This window comes from Saccoglossus kowalevskii, chromosome 15 (assembly GCF_978046115.1).
Source record: "Saccoglossus kowalevskii chromosome 15, keSacKowa6.1, whole genome shotgun sequence".
Classification (NCBI taxonomy): domain Eukaryota; kingdom Metazoa; phylum Hemichordata; class Enteropneusta; family Harrimaniidae; genus Saccoglossus; species Saccoglossus kowalevskii.
The window spans coordinates 19600029-19618925 of record NC_140655.1 but is presented as its reverse complement, the minus strand read 5'-3'; the positions used below and the strand labels follow the sequence as shown (position 1 = coordinate 19618925).

Genomic DNA, 18897 nt, shown 5'->3' with positions numbered 1-18897 from the left:
TGGCAGATATCGAGATCGGATAGCAGTACATTCCATTCTGGGCCTGAGTACGCCTGTACATGCGTCGAAAACAGCCAATTAGAGTACGGAATTACATGCACTAACAATCATCACTAGTTCATTATAAATTCAGTCTTGAGATTATCGAGTTTTTAGACCTCATTGTGGAAACAATAGTAGAACTCTCTGACTGAGGGACGAGCCAAATACTTAAATAGTGCTATTTCTACATCTTTTGAAACTTGTGGTGTAACTTTATTTTGATGAAAAGAGATGTTGTTTGACTTATTATTGTTTACCTATTTATTACCAGTGTGTATTGTCTTGTAGTATTTTATCTAGTAGAGTGTTATTCATTAAAACGTCTGATTCGTGAATTGTATAATGTGTGTCTTGGATTTTATTTTATATAATATCGCATTAGGAAGTGACCTCTCTCTCCGGCATAATCATGTCTCCTAGAACCTTTGTGCGATGTACAGTGCAATGACAATGGAGTCTTTCTTCTATCATAAGCGGTAAGGTAAGGTAATATGGGAGGCGGATTAATTGGACTCATCACTCGGCTACCATTATTCCAAATAGACTCCAATACCCGTTCTCTTGTTCCCTAAACAGAATTCAGGGGTATTGTCTAAATATACAGTACCACACACAATATTACGGGGCGGTTGTGAAATTCATTCTTCCAGATCGATGAACGCACGCCCATGGTATTTTGTTACAATATTGAAACCCAGTCTAAGTATTTCTAGGGATTTGGGAAATGTATTGCCAGTGACTCTTGCAATTGCAACACATTTGGGGCATAATTTACTGAATATCTAATGGAAATTAAGCACGAAACATTAGCCAATCAAACTTGGGCACGATTTTGAGAATAAACTCATAAATCACTTAACAACGTTTTACATTGTTTAGAATTTGTGTTGTTGATAAAAAGTCGCAAGTCGTAAAAGATATGCCACTCGATTGATGTAGGTATGAGGCTCAATTTTTTTTATTATTATTATTATTTTATGACTCTTTATATATATATTATATATATATTTATTTATTTATAATTAGGGTTTCGAGCCCATTTGGTCGAAACCCTTTTGTAATTGTTCCGTTTATTATTATTATTATTATTATTATTATTATTATTCTTCCGCCTAAATTTTTGGTCACGCTTTATGTCAACACCGTTGGACCAATCAGTTCCATACTTGCCACAATGGTAAAGCTGTATGAGATCTGGTGCATATCCTAAGTTCAGACACATAGGTCACATGACCAGGCCACCATCTTGGATTAAAGGCGAAATTTTCAATGCCGAATTGCACACCTTTCTGAGGGTCTGAGTGCTCCAATTTTTTTATGATAGTAGCAGTGCGACAAGGGCTACAAATTTCATCAAAAAAAACTTTAGCGGTCACGTGACTTTTTTTTTTAGAATTTTTTTAAATTTTGTTTTGCATCTCATTTGCATAATTTTTGACAAATCAACTAACCCTGAATAACTTTGAAAGATCATATGACATAGTATTTAATTCCAAAATATGGAAGTCCATGCGAAAAGCCGTTTTTTATAAGAAGATTTTAGAATGTTTTTTCATATTTTTTTTGTTCTTTTATATGGTCACGTGACCTCATTTTATAGACATAATTGCAATATCTCAAGCACTGTTACAGATAGGAACATGCAACCAGTGCAATATTGAAGTGATGGTACATGAAATTCTACTAACAAACAAGATGACCATATATGGTCATGTGATCTCATTAAATATGCATAAATGTACTATATTAAGCACTGTTACAGATAGGGACATGCAACCTGTGCAATATCGAAGCTATAAGACACGAGATGTGACTAACTAATGTGATGACCATATATGGTCATGTGACTTCATCAAATATGCATAAATGTAATAACTCAAGCACAGTTACAGACGGGAACATGCAACCAGTGCAATATTTAAGTGATGGTACATGAAATTTTACTAACAAACAAGATGACCATATATGGTCATGTGACCTCATTGAATATGCATAAATGTAATATATCAAGCACTGCAAGAGTTAGGGACATGCAACCTGTGCAATATCGAAGGTATGGGTCAAGAGATGTGGCTAACTAATGTGATGACCATATATGGTCATGTGACTTCATTAAATATGCATAATTGAATTATCTCAAGCACTGTTACAGACATGAACATTCAACCTGTGCAAAATCGAAGCTGTGGGACATGAGATGTGAGTAACTAATGTGATGACCGTATATGGTCATGTGACGTCATTAAATATGCATAATTGTAATATCTCAAGCAGAATCACAGATAGAGACATGCAACCTATGCAATATCGAAGCTATGAGACAAGAGATGTGGCTAACTAATGTGATGACCATATATGGTCATGTAATTTCATCAAATATGCATAAATGTAATAACTCAAGCACTGTTACAGATAGGAACATGCAACCAGTGCAATATTGAAGCTATTGCACAACAGAAGTCACTAACATATCCGATGACCATATATGGTCATGTGACCTCATCAAATAAGCATAAATGTAATAACTCAAGCACTATTACAGACGGGAACATACAACCTGTGCAATATCGAATCTATGGAACAAGAGATGTGACTAACTAATGTGATGACCATATATGGTCATGTGACCTCATCAAATATGCATAAATGTTATATTTGAAACACAGTAACAGATAGAAACACACAACCTGTGCAATATCGAAGCTATGAGACAAGATATGTGACTAACACATCTAATGCCCATACTCAGTCATGTGACATCATTAAATATGCATAAATGTAATAACTCAAGCACTGTTACAGACGGGAACATGCAACCTGTGCAATATCGAATCTATGGAACAAGAGTTGTGACTAACTAATGTGATGACCACATATGGTCATGTGACCTCATCAAATATGCATAAAAATTGCAATATCTCAAGCACTGTTACAGATAGGAAAATGCAACCAATGCAATATTGAAGTTATTGCACAACAGAGCTGACAAAAACATCCGATGACCATATATGGTCATGGGACATCATTAAATATGCAAGATTGTAATACCTTAAGCACTGTTACAGACAGGAACATGCAACATGTTTAGTATGAAGGCCATGCAATTTCCTTTAATATATTATTGTCAATGATGCTGATTTTGGAACGCTGCTAATAAGTCAGTGGGCTCGAAACCCGACATTGCTGCAACGCAGCTATATTATTTATTTGTAACTAGAACTAGTAGTCTGACACGATTTTCTAAAAACTGCTTAACGGCAAGAAAAAACAAAAAATCGACATATTCAAACTAAAATACAAATAAATATTTACATAAAGGATCATAACAAAAATTAGAGCCACATACCAACATTGGATTTTAATCAGAATGATGTCCACAATATTGATGACGATCGTTACAAAACATTATTATTTAAAACCTGTTTCTGTAAACAGTTCTACTTTCCACGATTTGGAATGATACAATGTTGCAATATTATCTAAAATGAGAACTTCTGTACAAATGTCCGTTCGGAAATACATGTTTTTCTGAACAGTAAACATCGAGAAAGTTGATGTCCGATGACACGGTTTCATGACTAGTCACATAAATTTCCACGTTTTTGAAGGGTGGGCGCTTTGCCGAATGTGACCGCGAATGAAACAAATCGCGCAAAAGTTGGGCATGGGCACTAAAGCGATAGATTATGGCATTCGAGTTATCTTTCATACTAAACAACGCCGGCAGATATTCCCCAATACATTTTGCCATTCTTATTAATAATATATTCCATGCAAATAAAATATGTTGACTTGCCAAAGAGGGCGCACTTTAAGATAATCAACAGATACCACCAATTTAGTGGTTGGGTAACTCCCAGTACATAGATTGGAGAAAAATAAAATGATATAAAATATTCTATACATCTTTAATCGAAAAAAAAATAAGTACACTGGCATTGTAAAAAAAATACCTGTAAATCCATCCCTATTATCCTATCTATAATCAATATGTATAAACCAATAAAAGTTGAACCTCTATGATATATATCTTATATTACACTATTTACAAAAAGTAATCTTAAACGTCTGAATACATTCCAGACACCCTCAATGTTACAATTACATATGTGCATGAATAATGATAACATATATTGAAATGCATCTAACCAATACTGGGCTGTAATTAGATATGCGCATAAATAATAATAACATATATTTAAATGCATCTAACCAATACCGGGCAGTAATTCAATATGCACATAAATAATGATAACATATATGGAAATGCACCTAGCTAATGCCAGACAGTAATTACATATGCGCATAAATAATGATAACATATATTGAAATGCATCTATCCAATACCGGGCAGTAATTACATATGCACATAAATAATGATAACATATATTGAATGCATCTAACCAATGTCGGTCTGTAATTAGATATGCACATAAATAATGATAACATATATTGAAATGCATCTAACCAATACCGGGCAGTAATTACATATGCACATAAATACCCCAGACCATTCGTCCCGGTGTTATCGCTATCGCCACACGAGACTCCAGCTTGTCTCCTATACAATTTGACTGCGCACATCCAGAAAGTAGATGTAGCTGTGATTGGTGGAATACTAATGAGTTGAGTGTCAATCAAACGCCCACGCTATCTTTAGTAAACAAAGTCACGTGACACGCGCCATTTTAGTTTTGTCAGGCGATTTCAAGGCAGCACGCTTAACCCTTTCGTTCACAGGTTGGGAGATATTAGAATGACTGACAATTTCACGCCACTGTTTTACATTATTGGCGGATTTTTCTGCGCTATCAATCTTTCTCTTACAAACTAGACATAGATGAGACGACAGAGTCGCTCTTTTCACAACGTCGCACTGGATCAAATTGGAAAGACGATTTCCATAAGTTATCCCTCCTGCTTTTCCTGGCTTGAATAAATTCACACACGACTTTAACTGTCCACAAACTCGAAGACTACACGAACACAGTCTACAATAGTCGTCCGCAACAATATGTATGTATTTCTTCGGTGTACTGATGCACGAATGCACCGTGACACGGTGTTTCTCGGGTGTCGCCATCGCTGAGAATGCCGCCGGCGCAATTTTTCACCCAACTCGCGATTCTGTTTTGCAACATTTTATCAATATTCCCTTTGACAAAATCGCCGACAAAAGCACCGCTTTGCTGATCTTTTGTTCTATAATTCTTAATGCAAACACCGACCCTAGTAGTAATTAGTAACGTCGCCTAGTACATATGAACGGTCGTCATTGCAAATCGAACATCCTTTTGAAATTTGGACGTCGGGCAAGCGATTTCAAGGCACCGCACTTAAATATTAGCAACATATTTTTCTGAGCGGTTGTTTATTCTCTTTCAAACGAGACATAAATGTGACGACATAGTCGATCCCTTATCCACCGCTAAGAATGCTGCAATGTTTCGTTCGTTTTGCAACATGCCACAAATCGTCGAAAAAAACAACACTTCGACGGAAGCTTGCGTAATAAGGGGGTTAAAACAAGAAAACAAATGCCATGTTTAATACATATCGACCTGTTTTACTTGCGAAAGATAACGGAACATGAACTCGTTTCGTGCGACTTCGGAACCCGAAGGAACACACCAACAACGTTGAATTTACCCGCTATCTTCCAAATATGGTATATTAATTTATTCAGTTGTTTATTTAGAGTGACGTCCGCGGTCGAATGCGATTGGCTATCGATGTCAGTGCAAAGGTCATATGAATATTAAAATTAAGTGGGCGGAAGGAAAATTGTATAGGAGACAAGCTGGAGTCTCGTGTGGCGATAGCGATAACACCGGGACGAATGGTCTGGGGTAGCACATAAATAATGATAACATATATTGAATGCATCTAACCAATACCGGGCAGTAATTACATATGCACATAAATAATGATAACATATATTGAATGCATCTAACCAATGTCGGTCTGTAATTAGATATGCACATAAATAATGATAACATATATTGAAATGCATCTAACCAATGCCGGGCAGTAATTACATATGTGCATAAATAATGATAAGATATATTGAAATGCATCTAACCAATGTCGGTCTGTAATTAGATATGCACATAAATAATGATAACATATATTGAATGCATCTAACCAATGCCGGGCAGTAATTAGATATGCACATAAATAATGATAACATATATTGAATGCATCTAACCAATGTCGGTCTGTAATTAGATATGCACATAAATAATGATAACATATATTGAAATGCATCTAACCAATACCGGGCAGTAATTACATATGCACATAAATAATGATAACATATATTGAATGCATCTAACCAATACCGGGCAGTAATTACATATGCACATAAATAATGATAACATATATTGAATGCATCTAACCAATGTCGGTCTGTAATTAGATATGCACATAAATAATGATAACATATATTGAAATGCATCTAACCAATGCCGGGCAGTAATTACATATGTGCATAAATAATGATAACATATATTGAATGCATCTAACCAATGCCGGGCAGTAATTAGATATGCACATAAATAATGATAACATATATTGAAATGCATCTAACCAATGCCGAGCAGTACTATCAATTGCAATGACAAAACAAACGTGGAAACCTGGCTTGTGCATATTACAATTCTCATATGACCATGCAGTGTATATCATTTGCAGATATCAAGTTCAATATGAGATACCGCTGCCGATGTGATATGGTAACCACCAGTATATTTATGCTTTCTGTCAGTTTCTTATGAGTAATCAATTAGTGTGCAGTGAAAAACAAATCAGGTGACAAAGCCATATTTTTTACTGCAACATGAGAATTGCAGACTTGAAATGAATATTTACTGAGAAGACGTTGCTAAGAATCAAAATATTCCTGTCAAGTATCAAAACTCACTGGTGTCTGTAACTGTCAATACACTTCCAATCCTAATTGATATAGAGTTCTGCAACATTACAAATTCAAATCTTTTTGACCAACTCTATCACCCGATACCACTTGTTCAGGAGGTGGTCGATACAAGTGATGTCATGGGATGTATAAATAAGCCTATGAATATGACACTACCTTATATTATTGCCTAACATTCATCACCTGAGAGACTATATCGTGTGACATAATCATGTGATTTTAATAGGTTGTATAACTACTCTTTTTGATCTTATTATTTCATTTATGGGTTTCAGATTATAAGATTTCATTTCTGTGCGCAAATTTTTTATTTGGTTGATTAAGTAGACATGCATGGAGGATAACTGTCTGATTTGCACAAGTTCACACAGTCATTGCTAAAGTTTTTTTCCATAATCCGGTACATAAATAAGTTTAAAAAGCGCATATGTGGGAAGGAGAAATCCGGATTAAAATTCTCAGTTGCATAATCCACTTAGCAAACAAATTTCACATGCGTAGCTGATCTTGTATATCATAACTTTCAGATTATGTAAATATTGTGTACATGTACATGTGTTTGACATACGGTGAATTGATGATTTGGAAACCAGATTTTCACCCATATCTCAAAAAATATTTATGTGCAACAAAACCCATTAAGCTCTTTAAAGAGGTACCCATGTTTGAAAACAATCTAATGGAAAGTAGTTGAGTTTTAATGGCCACAAAACAATTGCTAATGAGACATTTTTGCCAATACCATACACTCTTTAGTATTAGTGCAGGCAAAGTAAAAAGAAAATCAACTTGAATGACTTCCATGGTAACCGCCTGTATATAATTACTTGAATACAAGTATATATATATAAATAAAAACAAAGAATAACCCCGCAGTTATATGGGAACCAAATTACCGTAGTAACAGAATGGTTTTATATTGCTATGAAGTTTTGTCATCAACCATCAATTGTAGTTCATGTTCAGTTGGTGATTGGTTACTATGGTTACTCTCTCCATCATCTGAAGCATTATCTGATGACTCACTGCTGTCATAGAGACGAGAACCTTCAATCGCTCTCCTCACCTGTAAAACAAAACATATCAAATTTAGAATCACCTAGCATGTGGTATATTCATTGAATCCTGTATCTTGAACTTTTTTACAACTTACTTAAAATATGAATAAATGAAATACTGCATTTTCTTTATTAGTACTAGATACACTTACATAAATGACAGAGGTGTTTCTATGGTAATATTTAAATGACTCAGTTGACAATATCGGGTAAATACAATTTTTGGTTTTAATAAGTTAAACCAAGCATGAATATCCAGTCTTAGATGGACTGTTTTAAATACATAAATTACAAACAAACAGACGATCATAATGAATAAGTTATTATAATGCAGAATTTTTAAAACACCTTGAATAATGCACAACTTCTAGGCTAATTAACTACAAATATAAATTCTAGGCTAATTAACTACAAATATATTCAATAATACCATACTAGAAGAGATACAATACTCATACACTTGAAGCAATACATTAAAAACATCAAAATAAGTGAACTTACTTCTTTGAGTGATAATACTCCAACCAATCGCCCTAGTGTTGTGACATATGCATGATTAAGTCCCAGCAATGAAAAAAGAGAGTGTACCTAGAAAAATACAAACATGTCACACTGTCACACATCAAATTATACAGACTGTAATTGTTAGGTACACTGCAAAGTGTAAACTTATAATGAATTGTTTCAGCAAATTAATTTTAAGAAGGAAACTTTTTGTGGTTAAAAACCTACAATTGACCAAATTTTATTACTACCGGTAGCAATTAAAAAAACTGAATTGTCCTGAAAAAGCACTATTCAACATGTACTTTTACAATTCAGATTTGTAGGTTTCACACTACTATTATAATTTGTAACAATGACGGAATCACGCAAACTACTTTAGATGTACATACATGTATGTACTGAATCATTCTTTCAGTGAAAATAGCGGAAATTATAATTCCAAGCGAAAATGAAGTATTCTATAGTATCAGAATGATTAACACATTGAAATACTCAGTTGCACCAACTTTAGCGTAAATACCTATTTTGTGACTTCAACAACTATCACAATACTGTTTACTATATGATTTTAAAAATAGAAAAACACATTTTTCAGTTTACGTGTAATTGCCTCTAAGTGTTAAAATAGCCATTTTTATATTGTCCTCCATGTGGAGTTCAACTATGGGGAGTCTAATGTGGGACTATATGGTATGCTGACACATAGCATGTCTGGAGATATGCAGGCAGTCATGTATAAAATTTCCTTCACAACCAAATGTCTGATTTTGTTTTAGCAATATTTCTCTACACCAACTCAATAAACTTACTTTACATAATGATGTTTTTTCCACCAGCTGGAAAGGAGCCGGATCAATCTGACATTCGTCGAAAATGATTTGATGTTGGAGTCTATCATTCTCCCATGACGCTTGCTGCAGAAATTAAGATAAAAACACTCAATGTTTGCACTACACTTGTAATACAAATATCTTGAAAATATTACCATAAATAAATTGACACATTGAACACTATAATTTTTCAAACTAAAATCATTATTAACTTTTTAATTTTTTCACTAAATAGACATAATTTCTTATTGATTACATGGCAGTACATGTATGAACAATTTTTTTTAAATATGGCATAAATCCAGATTTATACAATAGCTGACTTTGGCATACAGATTGTTAAATCGTGAGGCCCTAAATAATTATTATGCATGTATTAAAGTGACATAAACAACTTCTTTTGTGTCAAGAAATACCGGTAGCTTTCCTGCGTGGAAATGGTTTTTTTTTATGAAAGAAATATCAATTGTCCAATTTATTGCAATTAGGTACTTTCCCGTGAGTGTAAAATAAAATCAGAGATGAGCAGCATAAACACCAAAGAGGATGATGGGTAATACAGGGTTCTGGGTAATGAAGGTTTCTGGGTAATATGAAGTACAACAATTTGCATTCATAACATATTAGGAGTGCAAAAAATCTCATTAGCATATGGGTCATTCCATTCAGATGAAGGGAGAACATGTTAAAACTCAAGAACTAACCTCTTCAGGTGTCATATCATAAATGCCTTTGTCTACCTGCTGGGGATCAAAATATGCATGCTTATAAAAAAAAAGGTAAGAAACAAGAAAACATGCAAAAAATGTTTTTCCAGTTTTTGCATGCAAGGACTATTAACAACTAGATAAGCAGCAACATCAAATATTAGTGAACACTCCTATAACAAAAATGGTGCAGTCCAGTATCTTGCACATTTGTTAGAATCACAACAACAGTCAAACATTAGAGGCACTGTATTTTATAGTTAAAGTTGCATAGTCATGACTTTTGTGGGTTTTTTTCTCTCAAATCAACATTGTTATGACAGATAGTGGTAAGCATAAGAAAATATTAAATTTGTATCACCAGTAAAATAGTGTTTAAAGCTATGTCATGTTAAATGTGTACAGTGATAAATGCAATAGCCACAGTATTTGCAAGATATTGACATCGCTATTTTGATGTGACTTTTCAGTGATTTCTTATGAATCACAAGGTTTGCAGTCTGAACAAAGTGCAATTTATTAGAAGTTTGATAACACACATTTTTTTGTTCACATGACTGTACATCTATAAATATAAGAACAAACCACACAGGGAAGGAGTGCCAGTCACATGTAAGTCACATGTAAGTGGGAAAAGATCACATGATCAGTGCATGGATGGTGAATGTTGTCACACAAAATTACCCACTCTACCGACTTGCTGGAATTGTGCAGCATATCCCCTAAGTTTGCCAAGTTATGAAACTCCTTTAATTCATACATAAAAACCAAATTAGCATATAATTGTATCCAATTTGAATGAAAAATATCAGCATTTATATAAATGAAATTATGAGTCATCATATCAGGAGATACAGTATGTCCTCTATTGAAAATAAAGTGCTTATAATTAATCTCCACTTTTATTTTTGTTTTGAAGTGCTGGCAACAAATTTTGAGTGAATTTTAAATAGAGTATGCAGGTACTGTGGAATACTTTATTTTCGCTGGAATTAATTTTCGCTGAAAAGGCTTTTTGGGCGTTTTGTATGGAATTTATTTTCACTGATTTTTGATGAGTTTAATGTGAAAGATAGGAAAAAAAGTATATTCGCTGGATTTTATTTTCACTGAATCATTCCTTCAGCGAAAATAGCGAAAATAAGTTCCAAGCGAAAATAAAGTATTCTACAGTAATTGATTTTTTTATGTACCGGGGCTATATCTAATTTTGAATTCAGTCAATGTTGGTATGAGGAAATACGATTCGCCGGTTAGGCATTAATATTTTGAATTTTAACACAATGCCCACTGAATACATCCATTGATAGCCAAAATGAACGTAAACAAAATATTCTCAGCAGGTAATGTGGTAGGAGCCTAGTCATAATGTTTGACAAAATTGGTCATAAATCCCATGAAAATGTTCATTAGTTTATTATGTACAGTCATGAAGCTAATGTCCCATGGTACAATGAAATAGCATTGTTTTGGGTGTTACAGTTATGCTTTTTGAGAAATGTGTCCAAATATTTCTTGAAAATTGCTATTTTTTAGAACGATTCCATAGAACACAATGTTAAAGAAAAATTGCATTTTTTGACTTCTACCCTAAGTATACTAGATATACAATGAAATATAACATACCACAACATAGAAACTAAACGACAAATCTGGGGTCTTACTAATTAAAGCGTGGGCAGCGTGGGAACAAACAGTGGGAAATAAGTATCACAGGGCAGTGGCAGCAATTCTTCTACTGTATAATGTTGTTTATGCTCAAAATTTGAAACAGAGTCGCAAATTTCAGCAGCTATCACCACTTTTTATGATCAATGCCCGGGCATTTCGGTGAGTCAAGTCCGCCATGTTGTTTACTAATGTTGACTAGTGTTCAACAATAGGACAATACCATTTGATCCATAGGAATGCTAACGTAATTAGTAGGACCGCAAATCTGAAACAGGACTCTATTTAGAAATTACTTACAACAGAGATAATACAGAGACAGAAAATACATCAAAACAAAAAATTACAAATCTAAAATATGACTATAAAGGCTTCTACTTGAACCATACTTCTGTTAAAGGAAACACGGTGAAGGAAAAATACAACAAGCAGTAAAAGTGTGAAAGCAGAAATGAAATAAAATTCCATTAAAGCCAAGCAATTTCTGCAGGTATTGCATATAACAGCAAGAAGTTCCCTAATGTGTTTTAATATTGCCATTTTCATAATAAATAATAGAGACATGTTCATTTGTAGTGAATTTGAACCCCACATAACTACAAGGATGTGTGACCTTCAGGAATTTTAACTTTTCACCACCAGACTTTATCACCCACATTTGTTTGCACTTTTTTCTTATATTCTTCAATATTTCTGAAAATGAACTCTAAATTTGGAGCCAGCAGGCAAAATTTGAGTCAATTTTCAGTTTTTGTCTCAAACTTCATAAGGAAAGTGTGGACTATAAACGGGAACATTTTGTGAATTTGTGATGAAAATAGGAACTGGTGGTGAAAAGGTTAAAGTCACAGCCAGACTGAACTTAGAATGAGACAATACATTTGTACAAAGGATGTATGAACAGTGGAATGGTATCTATCTATCTATCTATTGATATCTCTTCTCTGTGATAATATGAAATGATATTTTATTTAGTTTTAATATCACAACAAGTATTATCCCAGGTTTAACACACCATAAATACCTGTTGGGGTTCATCGGAAGAAAACCTTACACACTTTTAGAAGCAGAAAGGAAATGTCAGAAATGAAAAAAGGAATGTAAATTGCGAGAATGTACTGTAACACTTGACTACAGTACAGCATTCGCCCAACCAGTCACTCGCATTCTTGTGATGTAATGCACATGTAGTGTATATTTCCATCACACTTTTTATAGCGCCACACTGGGGATTAAATAGATCAGCTCAGCTACAGTAATTTTATGTTCTATTGGATTATTATGCTGAAGGAATAATCTTGCAGACGTGGTGGTGTTTTCCCACGAAAGTTATGATTGCTACTGTCGTGGTTAAAATTTGTAAAAGTAAAATGCAAATAAGTGATAAAAGTATGGTCCGAGTGTGATCAATGGACAACTAGAATGCCATAAATGCATGGTGCAAATGCAAAAATAGTTGCATAAAAGCTGAACTGCATTTCTAGCGGTGTTGATAAAGTGAAGTCTGCGTGTACACATGCAGGTGATTTTCCGTTCAACTGCGAGATCTCGCGAGATGCATGAAAGAGGCGCTTAGAACATCTGCCGCAAAAATCAAACGATTTGATTTTGAACTTGAATTATATTATTTCGTAGCTCACATAGACTGGCCGATCTTCGACAGAGGAATATTGCTTTCGAATACCCTCACTTAATCGAAATTGTCTATCATCAAATGTGTACAGCACATTATTAAGCATGGAAATGCCCCCAAAATATTTTACGACACTATGACCTTTGTCGTTACGTGTTTTTACATTCGATTCCACGTATAACGCGTGATTCTCGCAGTGAACGGAAAATGATCTATTACTGTTGCATGAAGAATATACACAATTTAATTGAAACCCTCTTGGCGACAACTCTTCATCAAGTAGTTCAATCAATAAGTTACATATTAATTATTCATTACATAAAACACTAACCTGTTCTGCAGAGCCAACACCAGAATCACTGCCAGATCTCACTACAAATACAATATATAGAACATGAATTAAAACCATGTGATCTCTAATCTTTTCACCACAGACTTTTTTGCCAAATTTTTCTTCACTTTTTCTATTTTCTATTTTCTTTTGAAGAAATGTGCATGAAAAGAGGGAACTGGTGGTGAAAAGGCTATTGTTATGTGCTTCATCAACATTAAAAAAAATTATGTAACTTTATTCTTACTATTAAGTCGTCTGATGTTTTTGCCATTAAATGATGAAAATGGCAAATTGTGCGGTTTTATTTGCGAGGATTCAAATTCCCACCGCTTAATTGAGAATTTGAATTTAATGGCGAGAATATCAGACCACTTGGTGAGAATTAAGTTCGCAGGTGAAATTCTCACTACTTGCTGGAGATGATAAACAAATCCTACTACTGGTTAGCATAACATTAATCCTTGCTGAAGTGCAAGAAAGTGTTTCACGTTCCACTATAACAATTTTTATATTTGCCTGCTTTAAATCATTACGATACGCGTGTTCAAATTCCATGCAAACAAAGAATCCTAAAAGACCCTGAGGCAATGCAACAACTGTGACTTTAAAAGCAATTAGTCTATCTGAAATATTTAAGAAATATTAATTTAAAAATAAATATACATACATTGCCTTGTTTTCTTTAAAATTGACCGGATGCTACTTATAGACGAGGCTGTGGTATTGGACTATTGAGAAAAAAACATAGAATAACTTAAATTGATAAATAATTGGATATTGCATGTAGCCCTATATATTGTATATTATTTTGATGTTCTAGGGTAAACAAACAAACAGTCTGTTGGCTGAGATAACTCCACTGTTAGTAATTGCACATTTCAATTAAAGAACTGAAGATATCATCAAGAAATGAACAAATCTGAAAGAGGTTTGCCCAAGATACATACACACCAAGTATCAAAGCAATAAGAATTGTAGTTTTCAAGAAGAAATTGAAAATGTAAAAAGTAGACACGGACGACGTCAGACAATCAATCACTCAAATCATAAGCTCCGCTCGACAAAGTCAACGGTGGAGCTAAAAAGTCCTTGCATGTCAAATATATTATGCAGTTTTTTCTTCGTTCTTTTTGTACACTTGAAATACAAAGTACTACAGCCATTTACTTTGCATGTGTATGTAGAGTTCTGGAAGTTGAGTGTAACAAATGATAATAGAAAACTGAGAACGTATATAAAGTTTAAAGACTCATACACTTTTGAACCATATTTGCTTTTATGTAATCTGAAACATAAAATCTTATTGACTCGTTTCAGAATAAGCAGTCATGTATTAGAAATTGAGAAGGGTAGACATACCCAACCCAAAATACCTTTAGAAGACAGAATCTGTAAGCAATGTTCCCAGATCAAAATTGAAAATGAAGAACATTTCTTCATGGAATGTCTTAGGTACCAAACAGAAAGACAAAAGCTATTTAATAATATCAGTATTCCAGAAGAATTGAAAAGTGATAACCAGATATTTAAATATATTATGAGTTCAAGAGAAGACGTACTAATAAGACAAGTTGGTGAATACTTATACAAAATATTTGAAATCAGAAATATCAATAACTGACATTTTACTTTTACTTTAATTTTATATGTATTGTACTTTATTACTAACATTTTATTGCTGTTCAACCAATGGAAATTATTTCTAAGGATGCAATAAATTCATTATTATTATTATTATGTGTTACTAAGTATAATAATCGCAATTAAAACTTTTCACACAGTTCATCTGGATGTTCAAGACCATCCCATTATTCAGTGCATATGGGATGCTCTGAGTGAGAATCATAATTCTATTACAAAATTAAATTTCAACGTGAAGCATTTTTTGCATCAAGATTGGTCCAGATGCACACTTGACTTTTTTACTGTATCAATTTTTTTTTTTTTTATATTTTATTTTATTTTTACGTTAACCACATTATATAAATACATAAAATAATCCCATCATACGAGTACAATTTCTACACAACAACCATGGTAACGAAATAATTAAAAGAATACTGTATCAATTTAACAAGAGACAAATTTTGGTTACTGTAGAGTACTTTATTTTCGCTTGAAATTTATTTTCACTATTTTCGATGAAGAGATGATTCCGTGAAAATTAAATCCAGCGAATATACTTTTTGTTTCTATATTTCACATTAAACTCATCAAAAATCAGTGAAAATTAAATTCCATACAAAACGCCCAAAAAGCCTTTTCAGCGAAAATTAATTCCAGCGAAAATAAAGTATTCCACAGTAATTTTATAAGTCATGAAACTTTATAGTAGTAAATTTCGCAATGTTTTGTCCTCACAAATGCTATCAAATCATCAAATCATGAAAAATTTCTAGCATCAAATTTTATTTATCTTAATAATTATTAATCATTCTCCACAACCTTTTGCACACTTATGTATAAATAGACATAATGTATCTTCATAAACATTTTGGTACAAAAATGGACAAACAGATGCACGTTTATTCAGTATAAGGTGATAAGAGTCAACTTCGTTGGGCAGCGGGTACACATATACTTTTCAATTGCGAGTTTTACAAAACTGTATTTTTATATGCGTTTATTGTGAATGCTATTGGGTTGAACCATTGCAACTTTTTAGGGGTGGCAGCTATCTCACCTGTGGGTGTAAATCTAATACAGTTAGATGTTCGCCATTCTTTGTTCTATCAACATCTGTGTGTAAAAGATTACTGTCAGATGCCGACTTCATCGCTTTCACTTTCACCATTAATGACTTCATTCTAGCAGCTCTACCAACTTGTTTGTCTAATAATAATTCTAACTCTTGTCGCTGTATTGAACCAATCAATATCATGGAGCCTATATAAGGAAATGTGCTGAAAATATTATAATGCATGTTTTGACATATTTATACTATACAACCTACAACCTGTTTATATATTGGATCTACCATCTGTAATTCTGACTGATATCTATATTGTACCTACCTCCATTATCTACCAGTGGATATGAAGAATGTTTGACATATCTATATTGTACCTACCTCCATTATCTACCAGTGGATATGATGAATGTATTTACCTATCTATATTGTACCTACCTCCATTATCTACCAGTGGAAATGAAGAATGTTTGACATATCTATATTGTACCTACCTCCATTATCTACCAGTGGATATGAAGAATGTTTGACATATCTATATTGTACCTACCTCCATTATCTACCAGTGGATATGATGAATGTATTTACCTATCTATATTGTACCTACCTCCATTATCTACCAGTGGAAATGAAGAATGTTTGACATATCTATATTGTACCTACCTCCATTATCTACCAGTGGATATGATGAATGTATTGACACATCTATATTGTACCTACCTCCATTATCTACCAGTGGATATGAAGAATGTTTGACATATCTATATTGTACCTACCTCCATTATCTACCAGTGGATATGATGAATGTTTTGACACATCTATATTGTACCTACCTCTATTATCTACCAGTGGAAATGAGGAATGTTTGACATATCTATATTGTACCTTCCTCCATTATCTACCAGTGGATATGATGAATGTATTTACCTATCTATATTGTACCTACCTCCATTATCTACCAGTAGAAATGAAGAATGTTTGACATATCTATATTGTACCTACCTCCATTATCTACCAGTGGAAATGAAGAATGTTTGACATATCTATATTGTACCTTCCTCCATTATCTACCAGTGGATATGATGAATGTATTTACCTATCTATATTGTACCTACCTCCATTATCTACCAGTAGAAATGAAGAATGTTTGACATATCTATATTGTACCTACCTCCATTATCTACCAGTGGAAATGAAGAATGTTTGACATATCTATATTGTACCTTCCTCCATTATCTACCAGTGGATATGATGAATGTTTTGACATATCTATATTGTACCTACCTCCATTATCTACCAGTGGATATGATGAATGTATTTACCTATCTATATTGTACCTACCTCCATTATCTACCAGTGGAAATGAAGAATGTTTGACATATCTATATTGTACCTTCCTCCATTATCTACCAGTGGATATGATGAATGTATTTATCTATCTATATTGTACCTACCTCCATTATCTACCAGTGGAAATGAAGAATGTTTTGACATATCTATATTGTACCTTCCTCCATTATCTACTAGTGGATATGATGAATGTTTTGACATATCAATATTGTACCTACCTCCATTATCTACCAGTGGATATGATGAATGTATTTACCTATCTATATTGTACCTACCTCCATTATCTACCAGTGGATATGATGAATGTATTGACACATCTATATTGTACCTACCTCCATTATCTACCAGTGGATATGATGAATGTATTTACCTATCTATATTGTACCTACCTCCATTATCTACCAGTGGATATGATGAATGTTTTGACATATCTATATTGTACCTACCGTACCTCCATTATCTACCAGTGGATATGATGAATGTTTTGACACATCTATATTGTACCTACCTCCATTATCTACCAGTGGATATGATGAATGTTTTGACATATCTATATTGTACGTACCGTACCTCCATTATCTACCAGTGGATATGATGAATGTTTTGACATATCTATATTGTACCTACCTCCATTATCTACCAGTGGATATGATGAATGTATTTATCTATCTATATTGTACCTACCTCCATTATCTACCAGTGGAAATGAAAAATGTTTGACATATCTATATTGTACCTTCCTCCATTATCTACCAGTGGATATGATGAATGTATTGACACATCTATATTGTACCTACCTCCATTATCTACCAGTGGATATGATGAATGTATTGACACATCTATATTGTACCTACCTCCATTATCTACTAGTGGATATGATGAATGTTTTGACATATCAATATTGTACCTACCTTCATTATCTACCAGTGGATATGATGAATGTATTTACCTATCTATATTGTACCTACCTCCATTATCTACCAGTGGATATGATGAATGTATTGACACATCTATATTGTACCTACCTCCATTATCTACCAGTGGATATGATGAATGTATTTACCTATCTATATTGTACCTACCTCCATTATCTACCAGTGGATATGATGAATGTTTTGACATATCTATATTGTACCTACCGT

The 18897-nt window shown here is 33.5% G+C and overlaps 1 protein-coding gene across 2 annotated transcripts in view; it reads right to left on the bottom strand.

Moving 5' to 3' along the window:
* Positions 1–3931: 3931 nt before the first annotated feature.
* Positions 3932–18897, bottom strand: part of LOC102804950 (chloride channel protein 2-like) — a 43596-nt gene continuing 28630 nt past the window's right edge. Inside the window, exons 16-22 of one of the 2 annotated variants that reach the window (XM_085490540.1) lie at positions 16400–16602; positions 14384–14444; positions 13714–13754; positions 10079–10117; positions 9354–9458; positions 8539–8625; positions 3932–8045 (exon numbers count right to left, since the gene is read on the bottom strand). In XM_085490540.1, the coding sequence (XP_085346666.1) occupies positions 7902–8045; positions 8539–8625; positions 9354–9458; positions 10079–10117; positions 13714–13754; positions 14384–14444; positions 16400–16602 (680 nt within the window). In that variant the 3' untranslated portion in view covers positions 3932–7901. The remainder of the gene's footprint in view (positions 8046–8538; positions 8626–9353; positions 9459–10078; positions 10118–13713; positions 13755–14383; positions 14445–16399; positions 16603–18897) is intronic. The other variant, XM_085490541.1, reaches the window with a different exon arrangement.